At 40.7% G+C, this 21910-nt stretch overlaps 1 protein-coding gene across 1 annotated transcript in view; it reads right to left on the bottom strand.

The window, feature by feature from the left end:
- cdh2 (cadherin 2, type 1, N-cadherin (neuronal)) overlaps nt 1-21910 on the bottom strand; it is a 121076-nt gene that overhangs the window by 37262 nt on the left and 61904 nt on the right. Inside the window, exons 3-6 of the mRNA XM_033982013.2 lie at nt 15949-16151; nt 8546-8707; nt 2704-2859; nt 557-701 (exon numbers count right to left, since the gene is read on the bottom strand). Of these exons, the coding sequence (XP_033837904.1) occupies nt 557-701; nt 2704-2859; nt 8546-8707; nt 15949-16151 (666 nt within the window). The remainder of the gene's footprint in view (nt 1-556; nt 702-2703; nt 2860-8545; nt 8708-15948; nt 16152-21910) is intronic.

Genomic DNA, 21910 nt, shown 5'->3' with positions numbered 1-21910 from the left:
ATCTGATATAAAGAACTGTATTTTCCAGAGTATAAGTCGCACCAGCCGAAAAATGCACAATAATGAAGAAAAAAATCATATTTCGCATTTGGGTATAAGTCGAACCCTCGGCCAAACTATGAAAAAAAGTGTGACTTCGTAAAATATGGTAGGTAGATTTGTTTAAAATGTTGAAAAGTTTACGTGACCAACAACTCCACACTGCCTCGTTTCTCTGAGAAGCTTTGAAAACAGCTTCGTCGTCGTGTAGTAACTTATTTCCTGGCGAATAACGATGGCGGCGACTTCCAGAAAACCGCGAATACAACAGTCAAAAAACTTTCCATTAGGCCTGACAACTATTGAACCTGTTTAGACGTAATCGTTGTATTTCTTCAATGACACAAAGCACATTCTGACGCTGTAAGAAAAGCAAATGCAACGCAAAAAAATCAGACAGGAAACAGCGAGACCGCGAAAAATGAACCGCGATATATCGAGGGACAACTGTACATCCAAAAAAAGCCACATTAGCCTCCCTGCCTGGCTGCTCGTGGGCTGTTATTTCGCCCGTTACCTGGTTTGGACCCCTCCGGTACGGTCCCGTTCCACAGCTGATGCGTGAACTCGGGCCTGTTGTCGTTCATGTCGATCACATTGATTACGATGTCGATGGGGTTTTCCACTTGGTTGCCGTTCAGGTCCACCGCGTGAGCTCTCAACTGCGGAGAAAAATAGAAAAATGATAATGAGAAAAAAACATTATCACAGCTGGACACGCGGCAAACGAGGTACGCGCGCACAAGGCTGTTTGTTAATGCAAATCGTGTAAGGACAACCGGTACTAAATGGGTCTATTTAATGAACAGCATTCGGAGATAATCCCCTGCGTGACCGAAGGAGGAATTCGCTCCGAAAGGACACATTGTTCCCAGAGTTCGGTCAAGTATGAGGAAAAGTGCAAGACTAAATAACCAAAAATATGTTTAGACTAACTGCGATAGTCTGCACCGCCGGCGTTTTCATCCAGGTTCTGACGCCTCATTTTGCACAATTGTTATTTACAAAAGAAGGCATTATTTTCAGGGGCAGTTCTGAGCCATTTTCCCATTCCAAAAACACTTGTCAAGTACTCTATGATTATCTAAATACACGAGTGGACATAATACAGCTGCTATTTTAAGAGCAATTGGGAAATTTAAAACAGACACAAATGGGGTAATCAAAATCAGTTCATTACCTCTACGAAATCCTTTTTTTTACACGGTTGAATTGTGTAATCTGGCACCGGGATAACGCAAAAATACGACAATGCAATACAATCACAAGGGATCAGTAAGAAATTTGATTAGTGTTAGTATTAGTAGCATGTTACTGGTTGTTTTTTGGGGGGAAAAGCATTTAATTCTAAGTCAAAATACAAAGAGTTACGCAACTAAGTCCGATTTACTGGAAGCGCTGGAAGGTAGAGAGCTCAAATATTAAGTCCAGCTGTATTACAAGTCATCCTTTACAAAATGCAAAGTGAATAAGTTGCGTTGAAGTGCAAATGCATTAAAGACCGCTGTAACGTGAGACCATGACCACTAATGCATGGACCGGCATTAGAAGGAACGAAGGGTTATCGCCGTGCGCCATTTCACTTCGAATTCTCAGACAGACAGGTCAGATTTTCTACTCTGCGAAAATAATTAGCAGCTGGAACCATAGTCTGTGTATGTAAATGGATGTAGCTAACCCGCTAGCCCTTCCTTTTCCATCGACTGCTGCCGTCAGACTCGTCATTTTGGTCTTAAACGTTCGTATTAACCCGCTCTACGTGATCCTGGTGTTTTTATTTCGCCGTCGTGTCCGTAAATCAAGATATGAACATAAACAACAGACAAATCAGTCGCCGTCTTTGCCCAGTTTCGCTCTCGTAGCGTTAGCAACAGGTTTGATTGACAGCGTTGCTAAGGGAAGGGGTGTTACTTTCAACAGCCTCGCTCCTGATTGGCTCTTTGGTTGCTATGATACACATGCTCGTAATTCCAAATATAAATCTTGGCTCCAAATTAGCCGCTATAACTGCTAGCCTCGATTAACTTCATTTCATTTTCTTTATACAGTTCTTTATACCGTATTTTGCATTTATGTGTCTCTTAATTATTGCTTGTAATTAACTGTAAACTGAACAATTTGGGAAAAATCTCTCTAATTGCAATTTTCCGAGAAGCTTTGCAGTTGCGAATAGACGCACGATTTATTCTTTGACAGTAGGATTTTGTTCAGAGTTTACGTTCTAAACATTCCAAACCAAATCTGTCAAACACAATGAAACGTAAACTGACAAAATAATATTAGAATCATGTTTCGGAACAGGTTTGTACAGATCTAGAGGTTTTTTTTATGCAGAAAAAGGCCTGATGGAGACACAAGGACAATTCAAAACGGGTTTGTGCAGAGATAAACTACGGGGTTAGCTGTTTTTATGCAGAATAAAACAGGGCATTTTGTTGATTCTGAGCAAAATGATAGTAATTTAAGTTGATTAGTCTTGCAACATCACTGCAAATTCTCAGACAACCAGGTCAGACTCTACTCCAAGTCGCTCTGTTAAAACCATTTACATCTCGTAGAGGGAAATTTTACAGTATTTCCCATTTTACGTGTCATTTTTACAGCTTGTAATGAGGATATGAGTAGAGTAAGTATTTTTTTTATGGACAGTAGAGTCAGACTCACGTGGAAGCTGGGGATGTGTTCTCTGTCCAGGGGTTTGTTGACAGAGAGCTCTCCGGAAATCGGGTCGATGATGAAGATGCCGGTGGGGGGCTGGTCGGCGCCCGGCCCGGTCACGCTGTAGCGGAGGGAGCGGTTCTTGTCATGGTCGGAGCGGATCTGTGGAAAAGGGATAAAAATGTGAATGTAGTTTCGATATATTTCATTTATTAGAACATAAGTCGAATAAGAAAAGGTGGGACAGTGGTTCTTTGATATATCGCGGTTCACTTTTCGCGGTTTCACTGTTTTTTTTGTGTAATTTTGCATGATTTTTTTACGTATGTATGAGTATGAACGTGCATTGTGTTGTGCGTCCTGATTGGCTGTTGGACTGTAGACCATTGTGTTGTGCGTCCTGATTGGCTGTTGGACCGTAGACCATTGTGTTGTGCGTCCTGATTGGCTGTTGGACTGTAGACCATTGTCCATCAGTCTCCTCCGTGCCGTGTCTCCTGTCCAGTACAGAATGTGTTCAGACAAATTTACATAAACGTTGGATCTCAGTGTGACTCTGAAGTGCTGTACGTTTGCAATTTGTTTTCTCCCCGACAAAACCCACAATGTCGATGAAACGTTCTGCACCGACAAAGACGCCTACGAAGGTTTGAACTTTGAGAGAGTTTAAACGGGAGAGAAATGTGAGAAAATGTTAACGCCTGTGTGAGAAAAGTGTATAAAGTGTGTGGTGAGGGGTTTTACAGCTAATAAAAACATGTAATAATTGTAAGAAATAAAGCTGATACTTCGCAGATTTTGTCTCTTGTGGGTTATTTTAAAAACGTAAACGAGGGACCACTGTACATCAAGTCTTTTTGGAAATTCTGTAAGTATTTAAGTATCTAAATGGCCAATTCTGGAGTGATGCACAAGGTAAAACTAAGGAAATAAAATTAAAATACTACTACTAAAAAATATTAAAGTATTATTGGAAGTTACTTGTATTTCAGGAAAAAGTTAAGCTTGAGATATGACAAACAAAAAATATATTAGTTTGGGTTTTTTTGCGTTGCTTCGCTGTATTTAAATGACTTGTCGTGTCTATGGTTTCCTCTCTGTTAGAAATGTAACTGTAACTGACAATTTTCCAAGTGAGTTCTTCATTTTAACACAACAAACAAAAATAGCGACTTCAGATAGCTAGCAAAACTGGTGTCGCAACAGATTTTAGCTCTAAATGCCAACTAAACCTGCCATAAGCCTAATACTTTTGCTTACGCTAATACTGTGAAGTCCAAGTATACACACTGCGCACAAAAGCCAAAAAACGGCTGATGCTATGCTAACAATCATTCCTAGCATGATTGAAAACAGTGCTTTCCATTCAGGATATCTAAGCTGTACGGCTATGCTTTTGTCTATCCCGTTTTGAGCGTAAGCCGAGGTCCTTTGTGCCTCCGATCCCGATTCACGCTGAGCAAACACAGCGTCATTCTGCTCTCAAAACCTCAAACATGCCTTCTAATAAAACGGGATTACGAGATATACACTCATATATTGTCCGTAACCTACTACCAAAAGAAAAATGCAGACAAAAAGAGCTTTTTTTTGGTCTTGTCCTAGTACAAACGTAATGTAAACGCAGCTCTTGAGCTCAAAAACTGTGTCCTGTCTTTGTCTAATAATCAAACTCGTGCAGTTAACATGCTAGTTGTGCAGCTTTACAAAAAATAGTTGTGTTTTTCACGTTTTGAAGGCTGTAAATATATATAAAAAAACAGGTAAGGTGCTTTTAACAGCCACCCACAACCAGGCTGTGTGTAAAAACGTGAGAAATAAATGAATCCACGTGTGCGTTACAGCCTTCGCCCTTGAGTTGGGATAAAAGGAGTAAAAATATTATAGCTGGGGCCAGAACAATTGCGCTAGTGCACACTTTAGATCTCTGTGTGCTTCTAAATAATCCCAGGTAACTCCGGTAACCGCTGCCCCCCCCCCCTCAAAGGCTAGATAAATAATACAGGCCTGACCTTTGGAAAAGCAGTGTAAATATGAAGCGTTTTGTCGAAGGCAGAAGTCGCGGTGCCGCTGACCCTCGGAATGGGCCAAAAGGGACCTGCCTCGCCGTCGTATCAAGAGCGTTTGGAAGCAGAAAGAGTCAGGCTGTGGTATATACAGTTATGTGACAAAGAACTCTGATTTTTCTGCGTTATTTTTGAGTTTAGTGCAATATACAGCTGTAGAAATATCGATATCGCAATATGGGCTGATGCTACGGCTGCAACTAACGGTTAATCATCGACTAGTCCGCGATTATTCCGGTCCTTCTTCTCAAATAGTGGAGGACGTGTATGACCCCAGAGAACGTGCTTTTCTTTTGCCGTACTAGAATAGTTTTATACAAAAACATTTTCCAGATGTCCCTATTTTTGACCAATCTGATCCCTGCCAACAGTAAAAAGTGGAATATATTATCATTTGTTTAACTAAAATAGAGGAAAACATTCTTAAAAATAAGCATAACGCAAAAAACGCACCAATAAAAGTCCCTCTATAGTCGTATTAGAATAAAGTGTAATTCCACCTCCACTACAGTAGGTGGCAGTGGCGCTCTCATGGTCAGAGTGTGCGCAGGTCGTGTTAGCTTAGATTGTGAACACACAGAGCAGTGAACAAACAAAGAGACACAGTGGAAACGTATTTAACAGCGATGAAAAGAAAGGCGGAGATAGACGGAGATGATGAGATAAACGAGAGTCACCTGAAAGAAAAACGACGAAAGTACAACGAAGCGACTGCGGTGGGAGACGAGGAAGCGGACAGCGTGAAGCCATCAGTTGTTTTGTTTGGTTTTTTTGGTTGGAAATTGATGCATTTGACATATTTATTAGTATTTTTTAAGTAATTTTATAAGTAATCTTTCTTTTAAGATCTATATTTCTTTCTTTTTTGTTTTTGTTTTGTTATTATGTAGTACTTCTAACAATTGTATAGACAAATTGGACAGTTTTTCAAATTAAAAATACTAAATAGTACAGTTTTTGAGCCATTTGACACCAGATTGTTTGTTGTTCGGTTTGTCTTCCTCATTTTGTATCGAAAACTCACAAAAAAAAACAAAAAAAAATCTGTTCACATTGTATATTTTCTATTATTTAGACTGGATTCAAGTGGGAGAGCCCTTTTTGGCTTTAATGTTCCTGTTCAAGGCTCTATGTGTAAAAAATGTCACTGCTGAGACGTTTGTTTTCATTTATAGTTGCGACGGAGAGTGGGGGACGCAGAAAATAATGGATTAATTAAGTATTGGATTATTCGATTGGTCAAATGATGATTTCTATTTCACATCGAGACTTTTAAATACATTTTTGTCCAAATAAAGGTTGAAATATTGGGACTGAAGTAAATATTCACAAATAAAGTGTATTATTGGTGAAAATAAGAAAATATTTATGCTTTTTTTGGCATTTTGATTTCGAAATGTCACCGTCTTTGTTCTAAAAGGTCTTTTAGCGTGTGTTTTAAAAGTTCATAATCCAGAAAACAATTACGATTAAGGTTTTTATAGTCGACTCCACACAATTAGTCTTTTAATAGTTGCGGTTGTAGATGATGCAATGACAGATTTTGCAATAAAGTAAATATATCGCAACAACACAAAGTCCTTTTTCTGCAAATGTTCTGTTTTTTTTAAAGTAAAATGGACAAAAGGGCAGATTTTTGTCATTATTTTTGTCCTCAGGTCCCACATTAGACTTTTCAGGGTTGTTCTTGGTTTAGTCTCCGAGTTTGCTTTTTACATTTTTATTTTTATTTAAATTTAGTGGAAAGTATTGATTTTATTATTTAAAATATTGTTATAATTGCACAGTCCAATGAGGTTCACCTGGTCTTTGTGATTAATCTGAAATAAATCTATTAAAAAAATAAAAAAATAAAAAAAATAGATACATAATTAAATAAATATGTAAAAAAATCAAAATAAATAAAATAAAAATAAATATATATATATAAATACATACATGAAAATAAAAAAAAATGCAATGCTAGTGAAAAGTTTTATTTCACTTATTAAAAAGAAAACACTGTACAAACCTTAAGAACAATGATTTTATTATTAGAACCATTTTGGCAAGCTTCAAAATTATTCTAAAATCCTTCTGTTTTTTGTTTTTTTTTTCCCCCACAATGAGAGCCATTATCCACTAATAATAATTATAATAATAAAAATCTTGAAATGTGATTTTGACATTTGGACAAGTTCAATTAAATGAAAGCAACCCACGAGTCAAACTGGATTTGAAAAATAATAATAATCAGGTTCCAGCTCATATTAATTTTTGGGACTGTGAAAAAAACTCATTTGCAGTTTGTGGATTTTGAGAAATATTAAAATAAGAAGATGAACTTTATGTTTTTCTGTGTGAGGAGGAGACATTGAAGAGCCTTAAAACTTTACATCATTTTGTTTGGCAGCGTCTATTCACAAAAATCACGTCGAGAAATATTTATTATGAAAGCAACAATAAGAAATCTAACGTAAATATCTATGGAATATTATGGTGCTTTCGAATGACCTCCAGATCTAAACCGTGGCTTTTCAGGCTTAAATTATCGTCAAATATGATCCAAATTTATCCTAAACCAGCGCTAAAATTAGACGAAACATCGGATAAGGGTGCTGAAATGCTAAATGATGGTTAACCCAAATAAAAAAACCAAAAAACAACAAAATATTCATAGATAAAAGGTTCTATATTACACAAAATTGACTCTTGTGACTCTTTAAACCGTGTTATGCTGTTACATCATCAAAAACAGACCTGGAGTTGTGTTTTGTTTCATTTTTATTAGTCTGTCAACCTCAAAAATGCTCCGTTCCACCTTGTGATGTCATGAAGTGGTAGTTTTATTAAGTTAACAGCTCCTTTTTTTACCTTTAGTTCAGTAGAAATGATGACATCACAAGGTGGAACGGAGTGTTTTCTGTTTGAAAGAAGAACTCTTGTGTGTTAAACATGTGTGAATGAAGGAATGAAGAGGAAACAACATTAAAACAGATCAGAAAAATGGACCTTTAATAGTCCACAGTTTGAGAAATACTGATTTAAAGAGTATGAGAAGTCTGGATATTAAAACAGCACCAAAAGTAGCGCCAAGAGACTACGACAGCTTTCACTAATCTCGCAATTAAATATAAACCTTCCGTACGATGTTAACGTCAACATTTATCTGCGTTTTATAATTACCTGAGATTTCTTTGCCCGTTATTACAAACTGTCAAAACACGTCAAATATGGAGCTTAAAGAAATGTAAAAAAAAACCTAAACGTCTGTCCGTCAGCACATTTCACACGTGTTTAGATGGAGGTGTGTGGATGGAGGTGTGTAGATGGAGGTGTGTGGATGGAGGCGTGTGGATGGAGGCGTGTAGATGGAGGTGTGTAGATGGAGGTGTGTAGATGGAGGTGTGTAGATGGAGGTGTGTGGATGGAGGTGTGTGGATGGAGGTGTGTGGATGGAGGTGTGTGGATGGAGGCGTGTGTGGATGGAGGCGTGTGGATGGAGGCGTGTGTGGATGGAGGTGTGTAGATGGAGGTGTGTAGATGGAGGTGTGTGGATGGAGGTGTGTGGATGGAGGTGTGTGGATGGAGGTGTGTGGATGGAGGCGTGTGTGGATGGAGGCGTGTGTGGATCGAGGTGTGTGTGGATCGAGGTGTGTAGATGGAGGCGTGTGGATGGAGGCGTGTGTGGATGGAGGCGTGTGGACGGAGGCGTGTGTGGACGGAGGCGTGTGTGGACGGAGGCGTGTGTGGACGGAGGCGTGTGGACGGAGGCGTGTGGACGGAGGCGTGTGGGGCGTTACCCTGACGAGCTCCTGTGGGAAGGGGCCTCTCGAGTTCTCGGGGACGTTGATCGGGGGGATGACCCAGTCTCGTTTCATGCGCTTCAGCTGACTGTCTGCGTTTCTCGCCGGGAACACGATTTCCTTCAGATCCTGAGCCGTGGCTGCGGGGACCTCTAGTGTCTGGGAAGAGAAAGTGAAAAAAAAAAAAGGCGTTAGGAAAGAAATCTACAAAGGGAATATTCAGAATCAAAATGAAATGAAGTACTGGATTTAAACATCGTCAAAGTCGAGGCCTGAGTCACATCTTCAGGAAGTGAGACAGATTTAAACTGAACAAAACAAACACTGATTCAACATGTTTAGCCCCGGTTTCGTCCCGGTTTCGTCCCGATTTAGTCCTCCTCATGTGAGATGGTTCATGTGGCTCATGTGGGAGATGTTCTTTGGTGCTGGTCCATGGAGAGACTTGTTCACACTGAGCTGCTTTAAAGTCTCTGAGCCACAGGAGCCACAGACCTGAGCCACAGGACACATGTGTGAAGTACTTCCTGGTTCTAGTCCTGACCCGGGCAGCAGTGTTCTGGATGTTCTGGATGTTCTGGATGTTCTGTTCTGTCTTAGGGCTCGTTTGGAGAGTCCAGTGATCAGGACGTTACAGTCGTCTAATCTACTGGACACAAACGCAGGATAAGTCTCTCATCTTCTTTTCAGACTCAAAGTATTTATGAATAAAACAAACACCTGGATGTAACTGAATAAATGTGAGAGAGATTCATTTTATGACGTCCAGGCAAATCAAAAACCTCCACCATAAAACTGCAAACACCTTTACACCATTGGACAATTCAAAACAAAATATTAGAGCAGTCAGGGAATATCTTTTTAATCATTGAAAGTCCTCAAAATGTCACCTATAACAGGAAGAATAAACCCATGAATAAGTTGAAAGTTTCTTATAATTGTTTTCTTTGTAAAACTTTATATTGCTGAAAGCCTATTAAAAATGAAAATTCAACTCAAAAGACTAACATTCATGCTTTTTCTTTTTTTTTTTTTAAGCAACATGTCGAGACAGTCTGGAAAAAAGTGTAAAATAAAGCTATTTTTAAACGGCTAACAAACAGCAGCACCGCGAATAGAAAAATAACACCATCGTTGGCTTGGAATGTACGCTCTGAAAATTGAAACGAAACCAAAAACAGGCAGAGGAATATTAACTTGAAACTGGTTATAAGACGTTTTTAGGGTTTGTGTGTCGTAGAGGTGAGATTTATTGAAACATTTGGATTGGTTTTGGAGATTTGAAAGTTGAGCACATCGTCAAATAAAAAAACAAATTTAAAAAAGCTGCAAAAACGCTGGAATATTGTCGTTTTTTTGCATCAAGTCCATTCACGTTTTGGGTGATACTTGAACCTCAACCATGATGTTTACAGATTGGATTGCGCGAATATCGTCATGGAGATAATCTAAAATATATAACGAGGCAAGACTAGTTTATTTGTACAGCGCAACTCGTAATTTAAAGATATTAATATTTGTCAGAGTCACAAAACCTGAAGTAGATGTCGCTTTTAACTCAAACAAAACACGTACAAAAATAGCTTCTGGTTAGCGATGGGACAAAACACAATAATATCGTTTATCGTGATAAAAACGGACGGCGATAATTGTTCGTGGGAGATTTTATACAATCGTGATAATCGCGACAAAGATGATCACCGTTAACCAAAAGCGACAAGATGGAAAAGTATTTAACGAGGATGAAAAGAAAGATGGAGATAGACGTAGGTAAAGAGATAAACGAAAGTCACCTGAACGCTAAGACGAAACGACTGCGACGGGAGAGACGAGGAAAGACCGGTTGGTTGGTTGGAAATTGACGCATTTTACATTTTTATTAAAGCAATTTTTTGTTGTAAGTTGATGTATATTTCTCTTTTTTAATCGTGATAATCGCTAACAAAGATAATCGCCGTTTATCTCCAGAATGTGCTGAAAAAAATGACTTAACCATGGGGGAATCAACAGAGGGGACAAAGGGGTCTGTTGTCTGGGGCCCTATGGTCTTAGGGGGCCCAGAATTTGACTCTCTTTCTTTTAATTTGTATTACAGGGGCCCCATGTGAGAGCTACTGCCCTGGACACCCAAATTTCAGTTGACGGCCATGTTTATCCATAAAATTCTCTGTTAAAGTTATAATTTTTCATATTTACAACTGTTTTAATCGCAATTAATTTAGTCATGATAATTGTCACACGAAATTTAATTTATTAATCATCATAAGATTGACATTAAAGGAGAAAAGTGCAGAATAAACCCCTTTCAGTCACATGCACAGATAAACAGAACAGTTTGAGTCTGGATTTAAACATCGTCAAAGTCGAGGCCTGAGTCACATCTTCAGGAAGAGAGACAGATTTAAACTGAACAAAACAAACACTGATTCAACATGTTTAGTCCTGGTTTAGTCCTGGTTTAAACCTTGTTTATTCCTGGTTTAGACCTTGTTTAGTCCTGGTTTAGTCCTGGTCTAGTCCTGGTTTAGTCCTGGTTTAGTCCTGGTTTAGTCCTGGTTTAGTCCTGGTTTAGTCCTGGTTTAGTCCTGGTCTAGTCCTGGTCTAGTCCTGGTCTAGTCCTGGTCTAGTTCTGGTTTAGTTCTGGTTTAGTTCTGGTTTAGTTCTGGTTTAGTTCTGGTTTAGTCCTTCTTTAGTCCATCTTTAGTCCTGGTTTAGTCCATCTTTAGTCCTGGTCTAGTCCATCTTTAGTCCTGGTCTAGTCCATCTTTAGTCCTGGTCTAGTCCTGGTCTAGTCCTGGTCTAGTCCTGGTCTAGTCCTGGTCTAGTCCTGGTCTAGTCCTGGTCTAGTCCTGGTCTAGTTCTGGTTTAGTTCTGGTTTAGTTCTGGTTTAGTTCTGGTTTAGTTCTGGTTTAGTCCTTCTTTAGTCCATCTTTAGTCCTGGTTTAGTCCATCTTTAGTCCTGGTCTAGTCCATCTTTAGTCCTGGTCTAGTCCTGGTCTAGTCCTGGTCTAGTCCTGGTCTAGTCCTGGTCTAGTCCTGGTTTAGTCCATCTTTAGTCCTGGTTTAGTCCATCTTTAGTCCTGGTTTAGCCCTGGTTTAGCCCTGGTTTAGCCCTGGTTTAGCCCTGGTTTAGCCCTGGTTTAGCCCTGGTTTAGTCCTGGTTCAGTCCTGGTCTAGTCTTGGTTTAGTCCTCCTCATGTGAGATGGTTCATGTGGCTCATGTGGGAGATGTTCTTTGGTGCTGGTCCATGGAGAGACTTGTTCACACTGAGCTGCTTTAAAGTCTCTGAGCCACAGGAGCCACAGGAGCCACAGGACACATGTGTGAAATTTCGATATACCTACTTCTTAAGATCATAAGAAATATACAGGTTCACAGCTATGGCCATGCAGTTTAACTTGTCCCTGCAGGGCTTCCATAGCTTCTCCGTTGATCTTATATCCAGGAGGTTATATCTCTAACCATCCTCCATGTTTCAGAGCAGTGTGATGTTGCGAGCGCAGTCTACTCGCTGGCATCGCTCTGGCTTATAAATGGCACCCCCCCTTCTTCCTACATCCCGATAAAACGCGGCCACACAGGCAGACCGGGGCCTCTTCCATAATAGATCTGCCATCCCTCCTTCGGCTGTAATGAATGAGATCTGAAACAAAGGAGGATGCTACCTGCGAGCCAGACACTAAACACACAGATGGCTCCAATTGCCTATGCCCGCTCCAGAGACTGAGGCTTGAGGAATAGACTCAAGTTGTGCCAAAGAAAGTTGCAATAACCTTGAACAAAACGAGACGAGGGGACGGCGAACATGTAAACAATGTATAAAAAAAAACAAAAAAAACGGTCAACGACAACACCGTAACTGGAACGCTGATTGGCGGAGATGGATGCCTAACAAATCGAAACGCAAACACACAAATTAATTACCGCTTTGGCAACTTCTAACATGACCCATATCTCGCTCCTAACATCTGGGGAGCTGTCAGGGAGCTTTTCACTAATCATGTTTGAAATCCGATTATGTTACTTGCAGATGCGGAGAGCGGCGCGGAGACAGATAGCGGCATCCTCCGTGATATCTATTACCCTATTTAAAATGGACGCCGGTGAAGGATCGTAATTATTCGGGACGCGCGTCGCAAATGATGAATGGGCGAGGCGGGTTTGCACCAGAGCGCTGGAGGTCCGCACTTTGGAGAACATCTTCCATCTTGTGACTGAGGGAAGTGGGGAAAGTGTTAGCTTGACGGATGGGCTGATTGTTCCGAGGTGTGGGAATTACATTTGTGTCGTCTTTTTTTTGGGGGGGGGGTTATATTCTCCTCGCAGTCTGGCGCTATTCAGGTTACAACAAAGCTAGCGGGTAGGTACGTGCTAATGCTTGTGACAATATTGTTTGGATGTCATTGATTAAAATGTTTCCCTCAGGCTAGCGCATTCAGGCACTAATAAAATTTTCAATGCTTGATGTGATTAAAAGATGTGGGACGATTTGTGACAGTAATCGCCCTGCAGGGGAAATAACTTGCTTATGACCTAATAACGTAGGCAGATTTGGTAAAGGCCATCACCGATTTCATTAAGAAACAACGATTAGGATGTTTTGGACACCTGCAGATATAAAGATTTCGCTAAATGCTTTGGTTTGGTATGTTTTTCGGCGGTGACCAAACGACAAAAGTGATAAATAGCGTCATTAAACTCTCATACCTGCAGGTCTAGCTAATGATCGTCAAGGGCTAACGAATGTGTACCCAAACGCTACGCAGTAATAACCGGGTATAAGTGTAATTTTGACCCAGCAGACCGATGCAACCGCACTGCCGGCGTTAACTACACATAAGTGCCGGAGTAAACTTCTAATCTGCGCCCACATAGAACACAATGCCGGGGAGATTATCAAAATGGCCGTAGCAATAGAAACTCAAGGACGTTTATTTAAGTATAATGTGGGGATTAAAATGAGACGGAGAGTGGCCTTTGTAGAATAAACAGGATTATTCCACGAGAGAGCGCTGATTAAGATTAATGAGAAAAGTAGCTGGCTATTGCTAGGACAAACTAGCGTGCGCCAAAAATGACCCGTGTTGAGCGAGTAAGAATAAAACGCATAAAAATTCCTAAAAATGCATGGATGTTTTCGCCTACGACAAGCTCAGGGTCGGGTTTTAAGAATGTTCTAATCGCCGAGAAACGAGGACATTCTAGAGAAAACGTGTACTTTTTACAGAATTGCAATGAAAAGGTATAAGAAAACGACTGTATTCCGGCGTTCGACTCTCTCAAGGATGTCCGGTTCAGCGTACTTGAATCCCAAATATTCCGTTAGCGAATTCGAAACGCTGGTAGTGCTGATACTTTGCAGTAAAAGCCTCAAAATGATGAGTTGGAGCCTACGTAATTGACTCGTATATGAAGACCACTGAGACTAGCAGTTTAGGACGTACCATTACTCCCGAGCACATGTTGGACCTTCCCTGACCCTGCGCTGCACAGATCTCCTAAGTCGACAGACATGTTTTATTCCCAAGTTAAAAGCCGGAGATATGATCTAATTGAGAAAAGCGGCCATAATCTAGTGTCTTCTGAAGTCTAAACCCGAGCATAAATCAGCCTGTAGTAGAGTGATTCTTTTCATTTCCTGCTAACAAGGCAGCGGAGCGATTGTAAGCCCGGCTATTATTCCTCCTACTTTGATCCACCGCCAGGCTAACTGTTGACACGGGGACGCGCGGTCATCTAAGCTAATTGTTGGTGACTAACGTATACACTGGAATGACTCGACAGATGCTTCTAATCTTCTATCGCATCCAGGCACGTACACTCTTTTTCGGATGCCGTTGGACTAATTCCCCCGTCCCATATCCCCCCTGACGGAAACGCGAAATTACTCAAATCAACTTTCACGAGGCGCTATTCTGCATCTGGTCTTGCTAGCCGCTGACCGTGTTGAGTATATGTTTGCGCTCCTGGTAAATTGACACATTAAGTTTTAATTAGTGAGTCTCACCGAACACCTGCTACAATTTAGGAGACCAGTCATCTGTGAATGTGTGGCGGAGCTAATAAGAGTAAGTTATTACACGCGATGGCAGAACGGCGGAGTTTTCTGACAAAACATTTTCGTAAAAAATCCGACGGAGCAGTCCATCGCCATCTTAAGTTGTGCTCGCGGAGTCAAGCCATGATTTAACAAAAAAAGGACCATGCATTTTAAATGGCTCTATCTGGCGACGTCTAAATTATTCAACTATTGCATTATGAATATTATTTTCCCCAGATTTTAATTTCACAAAGCTTCCTTTCGGCACCTGCTTGGTTAGCGCGCTTTCAGTCCAGCACCTGTCACGTTAGCTAGCTTCCAGTCCTTCATCTGTCGTTACAGCTTGCTTCCGTGCAAGCACCTGGCAGGATAGCTAGCAGGCTACCATTTCCGCAAATGGTATTAAAATCCACACGCTTATTCCTTATTTTAAAGCGTTCTGCAGTCTTTAGTGTCTGGTACGCTGTAAACGAAGAATTCACATCTGTCCAAGCGAAGACGATCTGTCAAAGTGAAGACGTTTGGATGAGGAGTGAAACGTCCTCACTCGTCCAGTTTTTTGTTCCAGATTTGAATTTTTCTTTTTACGATGGATTATACCTGGACGACTGACGGATTACACATATGTCTGACATGTTAGCTAGGTTGTGTTTTTCACGAAATTTGAGGGAATCTGCTAAAGATTTAGTGATGGTTTATTCACTATTATTCTGCAAGTTGATTTGCCGGTTTAAATATAAAAAGTTAGGGGTTCAATTCTTGCGCTGACATCATTTCTTTGGACATCGCGCTTCATTTAGCTCGACTGAACAAATCAAATGCATTAAAGTGGTCCCTCGTTTATCGCGGGGGTTACGTTCTGAAAAACAACCGGCAATAGGCGAAATCTGCGAAGCATCAGCTTTATTTTTTACAATTATTATTTGTTTATACCACAAACTTTTCTCACAAAGACGTGAACATTTTCTCACATTTCTCTCTTGTTTAAACTCTCTCAAAGTTCAAACCTTCGTAGATTAAAAAAAATAAGTCCAGCATTAAAGAACAAAACCACATTATTTTCCTAATTCTTTATGTAACGAACCAAAGACACATTTCATTTTGTTCCAGATTTGAATTTTTCCTTTTACGATGGATCTTACCTGGACGACTGACGGATTACACATATGTCTGACATGTTGGCTAGCGTGCAAACTTCGAAGCGAAAAAGTTAGCACGCTAGCCACTGTATTATTCAACTATACTCGGATATTTCCATGTGTTAATATCATCACATGTCCTAATTGCTGACATATCTAGATTATTCTGTTTCGCCGTATCATTAGCAGACGAGTTATCTTCATCGTGCGTCGTATTTACCTGCTTTGATCGCGTAGACACTTTGACTTCCGCGGTCCATTGCTGGTTCGTGACGGTATCGCTCGCCTTAATCGCCAACGAAATAGATCCGGACAACTCCAGATCCCTCGCAGCGTAGACCAATCCGCTCTCCTGTATCCGGAAATCCGAAGGGCTGCTGCTTTCGAACTTCACCGGGCCTTTTCCGCAGTCGGCGAAACCCACTGTAAAGACACAAAGAAACGCTAGGGTTAGAAATAATAATAAAAATGAACCGCTGAGACAAAAGAATAGAGGTGGATGGACAGAAAGCAGACAGACACGCAGACAGAAGGTCCACAAAGGTTTGGTGATTCTCCCTCACACTCATACATTATTCACTGCAAGCTGCGCCCCTAAGGTATTGCTCCAAACAGGTGCAGTGGAGGAGAGTCGGTGCGGGAGCGAAAAAGTAAATCAAAAAAAAAAAGAAAAGTACAATGCTTTAGGGCTATTAAGGGAGAACACCTCAAAAGCCAACCGATAAATCAAAATCATGATCTGTAAACTTGTTTAAATGCGCCGTTTTGTTTGACTTCTTTCCCATTTATTTGGGGTGAGGCTTTTCATCGTCAGCCCAGGGAAGCTATCTCATGCTAGCTTTGTCCCTGATGACATGCATGCGGATGACTACTGATCCACACACTCTCCCGAGACACACAGACTTTCTGCGTGTGATGTTTATTTCATCAGCACACTATCCCAGCTATCCCAGGAAAAAAAACAAAAAAAAAATACAAAAAAACAAAAGAAAAAAACACTCCTGGATGCGCGCGAGGAAAGCAACAAGCAGACGGGTGGCTCATGGGGGCTGTAGTCCCACTGGTGCCCCCGGTGGATGGAGTACAACAACTATGAAACAAGTGAGTGACAGTACGCACACAAAAGCTCCTCCAGCAGATAGCCGCGCAACTTTAAGTCCTTTTTTTTCAATTTTTAATATCATTTTTGACGCGTTTCATCGAAGAAAACCCGTCGTCTACCCTTCTAACCCCGTTCCCGATCGCTTCCAAGGCTTTAGAAGTAGAACAAAACGCACAAACACATACAAAGTTAATGTAAACAAGCCTAGAACATCATAAAATACTGTGAAAGCGCCTAGAGCATTGCATGTATCGAATCGCGTTACTAAGTGCCTGCCAACCCCCCCTTATTTCAGACCCTCCTTTTATTTTTCATACAGCACAAAAGCTATAAAAAGGAACGCAAAAAAAAAAAAAAAAAAAATCCTTCCAGCCAAAGAGATCAGAATGTTACCAGTTTGTGTGGAGGCCTTGAATTATTAACGGCCGATGTGGAATTGCTTAACAAAAGCCTCGGAGGGGGTACCTAATCTTCCTTTGTGCTGGCACCTTAGGGAGCAGGGGGGTCCTTGGGGTTTTCAGGAAGAGGATTCACAACAACAGTGTACAGGAAGTCTGAAGTTTTTACCTCAGGCGTAAATTAATCGTATCTGCCAAACACTTTCTTTCTTTGTGTAAAAACGTAGGGTGATCTCATCTTGGTAAAACATTCAACGTTTTAATTTTTTTGATGGTTGTTTGTCGTTACAGCGAGCGCAGCCGAAGCCGACGTACAGCACGCGTCATAAATCGCGTTGGATTGAGCAAAGAACAACGGAACGCGGCTCCTCTTAAAAAAAAAGAAAGAAAAAGAAAGCTCCATTGCATTTCCTCGCTGAAAAATGAAAATCTCGTCCTGCTTTGTCAAGTCCTAACATAAGTACCACCCAGAGTTATTCGTCTGCTTTCGCTCTGGAAGACTTAAACGCTGACAAACCCAGAAAGCAGCGCGGCAAACTGGATTTTTATCTCAAGAAGAGCCATTTATCTAAATATTGCTAAACAGCACGTGTGCGGTGGGGTAACCTTGTAAAGCAGCCAGCAGCCCCAATAATGAAGATAGAAGATGACAAGATAGTTCCTCAGCGCTGGAATGCAGTATTTATTGACCATCACCTTCCTTGTTCAATTACCCTTCCCCAATTAGTTTATCTTTGAACCCTTCTGTAGACGGCTGACCTTGTCCTTATCTGCTGTGTACAGGAGACACACTGCTCTAGATTTAAATAAAAATGCATCGTACCTGCGTGATCTTTGGAATCAACACAGCTATCTGATCTCGTGTTTGGTTTTTTTTGACAAGGAGACAAGGATTAGCCCTGAGATCCCTGAGATTTTTGTGTTTTAAAAGCGTTTTTCATGAAATCTGAAGGAATCTGCTATAGATTTGGTGATGGGTTTATTCGCTATTATTCTGCAAGTTGATTCAATGTTTAAATATAAAAAGTTAGGGGTTAAATTCTTGCGCTGACATTATTTCTTTGGACTTGGCGCTTCACTTAGCTTGACTGTACAAATGTTTATGCGTGTGTCAAATGCATTGTGTTCTAAAATGTTCTATTTTTTACAATTATTCTGTAAGTTTTGCAGCAGTAAAACCCCTCACCACACACTTTATACACTTTTCTCACACAGGCGTTAACATTTTCTCACATTTCTCTCTCGTTTAAACAAAGTTCAAACCTTCGTAGGCGTCTTTGTCGGTGCAGAACGTTTCATCGACATTGTGGGTTTTGTCGGGGAGAAAACAAATCGCAAACGTACAGCACTTCAGAGTCACACTGAGATCCAACGTTTATGTAAATTTGTCTGAACACATTCTGTACTGGACAGGAGACACGGCACGGAGGAGACTGATGGACAATGGTCTACAGTCCAACAGCCAATCAGGACGCACGACACAATGGTCTACAGTCCAACAGCCAATCAGGACGCACGACACAATGAATGTTCATACTCTGTAAAAAAAAAAAAGTAATGTAAAATTGCGCTAAAAAATCCGCGAAACAGCGAGACCGCGAAAGGTGAACTGCGTTATAATGAGGCACAACTGTATATACTATTATATTATTTCCATTTTTTTATAATTACGACCCACAATTGTCACTGTCCATCCGCTTTCGTCCACTCAAACCTACCAACCTCCTATTTACCATCCATTTTTCTGAATGTGCACCAATGCTTTTGACAGCCCCTTTCCCGCTGTGACTTATTTTAGCCTTGGCCCCTCTTGTCGAGTTAAGCTCCAACTCTTTAACATCGTCTGAAACGCGGCCATCGGGACGAGCCTTCCGAGAGGCTCTTCAGCTCCCCCGGACCCCACGGCAATCGCTAACACAACTCCCAGCAGGCACGGCGGTTTTCAATGATAAAGAATGGGCATGTCCAGCGTGTGTCTATTCACTTATCAGGCAGCACTCCTGGGTTTTAGCGAAGCACGTGTGGTAAACGTGGAAGCTGTTACTAAAGCTTAGAAACGACTTGGAGATAAATAAGTATGTCTGAAATTGTGATTTTTTTTTTGTTTTGCTGAATTTACGATACAGGATTTGAATGGTAGCAACAGGTTTCTAAGAGCCAAGTAATTAGATGTAAATACAACAGCAACACAACTATTTTGCAACTCATGGAGGCATTTTAGTCACAATGAGGAAGTGTCTGGGGTGAGGGAAGTCTGTGAGTCCCTGCTTAGACTGTTAACCCTGAGACCTGGCCCCGGATAAGCAGAAAAAAATGGATAGATAGTGGCATTTTAGTTATTATACTTCAAAACTTGTCCGTCACTATATCGCGGTTTCGCTGTTTCACGGATTTTTTTTTGCACAATTTCGCAAGCTTTTTTACAAACGTGCATTGTGTTCTGCGTCCTGATTGGCTAAGGAACTGTAGACCAAATTTACATAAACGTTGGATCGCAGTGTGACTCTGAAGTGCTGGACGTTTGCGATTTGTTTTCTCCCCGACAAAACCCACAATGTCGATGAAACGTTCAAAGACGCCTACGAAGGTTTGAACTTTGAGAGAGTTTAAACGAGAGAGAAATGTGAGAAAATGTTAACGCCTGTGTGAGAAAAGTGTATAAAGTGTGTGGTGAGGGGTTTGACAGACAAAAACATAGAGAATAATGTAAAAAATAAAGCTGATACTTCACAGATTTCGTCTATTGTGGGTTATTTTTAGAACGTGACCCCCGCGATAAACGAGGGACCAGTGTATAAGTTCAACTAAAATACAAAATATATACATTTTTGTCAAGATCTTTCTAATTCTTACTCAGTTTGGTGAATAGTCGTCCTGGTAAATATTAATCAGAGTTTTGCACGATCACGTTTATTCACAGCAAATTAGTTTTTTAATTTAGCATGCTAAATATAAAAACATAATAAAAAAGTAAAAATACATTAAAATATATATATATAAAAATTATTAAAAAGTACAGATAATTAAAAAATAAATATAAAAACATACTAAAAAAGTAAAATCAAATGAAAAAAAATATAAAAAACATAATTAAAAAGTAAAAATAAAAACATAATAAAAAAGTAAGTGTGAGAAGTGTATAAAGTGTGTGGTGAGGAGTTTTACAGCTGCAAAACATAAGAATTGTAAAAACTAAAGCTGAAACTTTGCAGATTTCGACTACTGCGGGTTATTTTTAACGATAAACGAGGGACTGTTATAAACCAACGCAAGCATAAAATAGATCTATGCAATTAAAAGTTTTAGGGATTTGCTTTTAAACTTTCTCTTTGGAGCACAAAATTTCAAGATCTAAAATTTCACTATTATTTTCAAGGCGTTCTTCTTTCAAAACGCTGCGTGTCTGACGTCAAAACCACATCTGAATTTAATCACCAACGCCGATTCAAGGCCGCGCAGAGACGTGCCACGCCCCATCAGACGTGTCGTCATGGCGACAGTGATAAAGGCCTACGCTTTGGACAGAAATGCCGATGCAGCAGGGAGAGGTTGGGAGGTTGGGAGGTTGGGGGGGGTTAGGGGAGTGAAAAAAAAAAAAAAACGGCGGAGAAGAGGAGAAAAAAAACTGGGTTGTCAGCAGAATGGGCTGTCCAACTAATGCTCTGCACCGGGGCCCAAAATTACCTCCGACTCAATGATCCTATTCACAGCCGGGATGCCACCCCCCGTTTTCTCCTGACAAGCAACACAAAACCCGGCTAACCTCTAACCAGAGAGCCTCTCCATTGTCTGCTCCGTCACGTGATCCCAACTCAGACAGGCATGAATAGTTCCGGGCAAGGAAAAGAGATACATTTCACCGGGAACAGGGAATGGGCCTGAAAAGTAAATGTTCCGCGATTTTTACTACACTCGACTGCCAAAAAAAGTGCAAGTCGGCAAAGCGGAAAGCCCCTCTCTGAAGTGTAAAAGCCCCGGCGTGTGAGATAGCACTGTGGCGTCACCATTTCTGGAAAGCGGAGAGTAGTCATCGTGTGCGTCTCATCGTTCCGCAAAAGAGGACCCTGGTGGCGAATTGGAGAGGCCGCGCCCACGCTAATGGAAGCACGGACGCGATGTGCTGGCCATCGCATGTAAAAGTGGGCAGGTTTTAATGCATTAGCCCCCATTGGCGACAAGGCAGAGTAGTAAATCAGGGACCAGAGCAGAATGTGTAAAAGCTTTATCTCATTAAGTTTGCACTGGGTGAAATTTCACACAAACGACTGTTCGACGAAAACTTGTAGAAATGCAGCTGTTTTAAAAATCTATTCCTGAGCAGAACGTTTAGGAAATTATGCGTTCAGTTGGGTTAACTTTGTTTCATGGATGTCAAAAGGTCCGTAGTTGGATTATAAAAGATTTAACTGTATTTCTGTGGCCATAATATTCAACATTTTAGGGTCAACACAATTTATTTTGACTAAAAACGAAACAAATATGATTAAATTACGCAAAAAATGTACTGTTTTTTGAGGTTTTAGCCATGTTATAATGCCGTTTCCTCCTCTAAAACAGACCTGGAGTTGCGTTTTGTTTCATTCATACATGTCCGTCTACATCTCCAAAGCTCAAAATGCTCCGTTCCACCTTGTGATGTCATCAAGTGGTAGTTTTCAAGTTAACAGCTCTTTTTTTTTACC

This window comes from Periophthalmus magnuspinnatus, chromosome 17, assembly GCF_009829125.3.
Source record: "Periophthalmus magnuspinnatus isolate fPerMag1 chromosome 17, fPerMag1.2.pri, whole genome shotgun sequence".
Lineage (NCBI taxonomy): Eukaryota > Metazoa > Chordata > Actinopteri > Gobiiformes > Gobiidae > Periophthalmus > Periophthalmus magnuspinnatus.
Note: the sequence above shows the minus strand (reverse complement) of the source record. Positions and strands in the feature narration are given on the sequence as shown.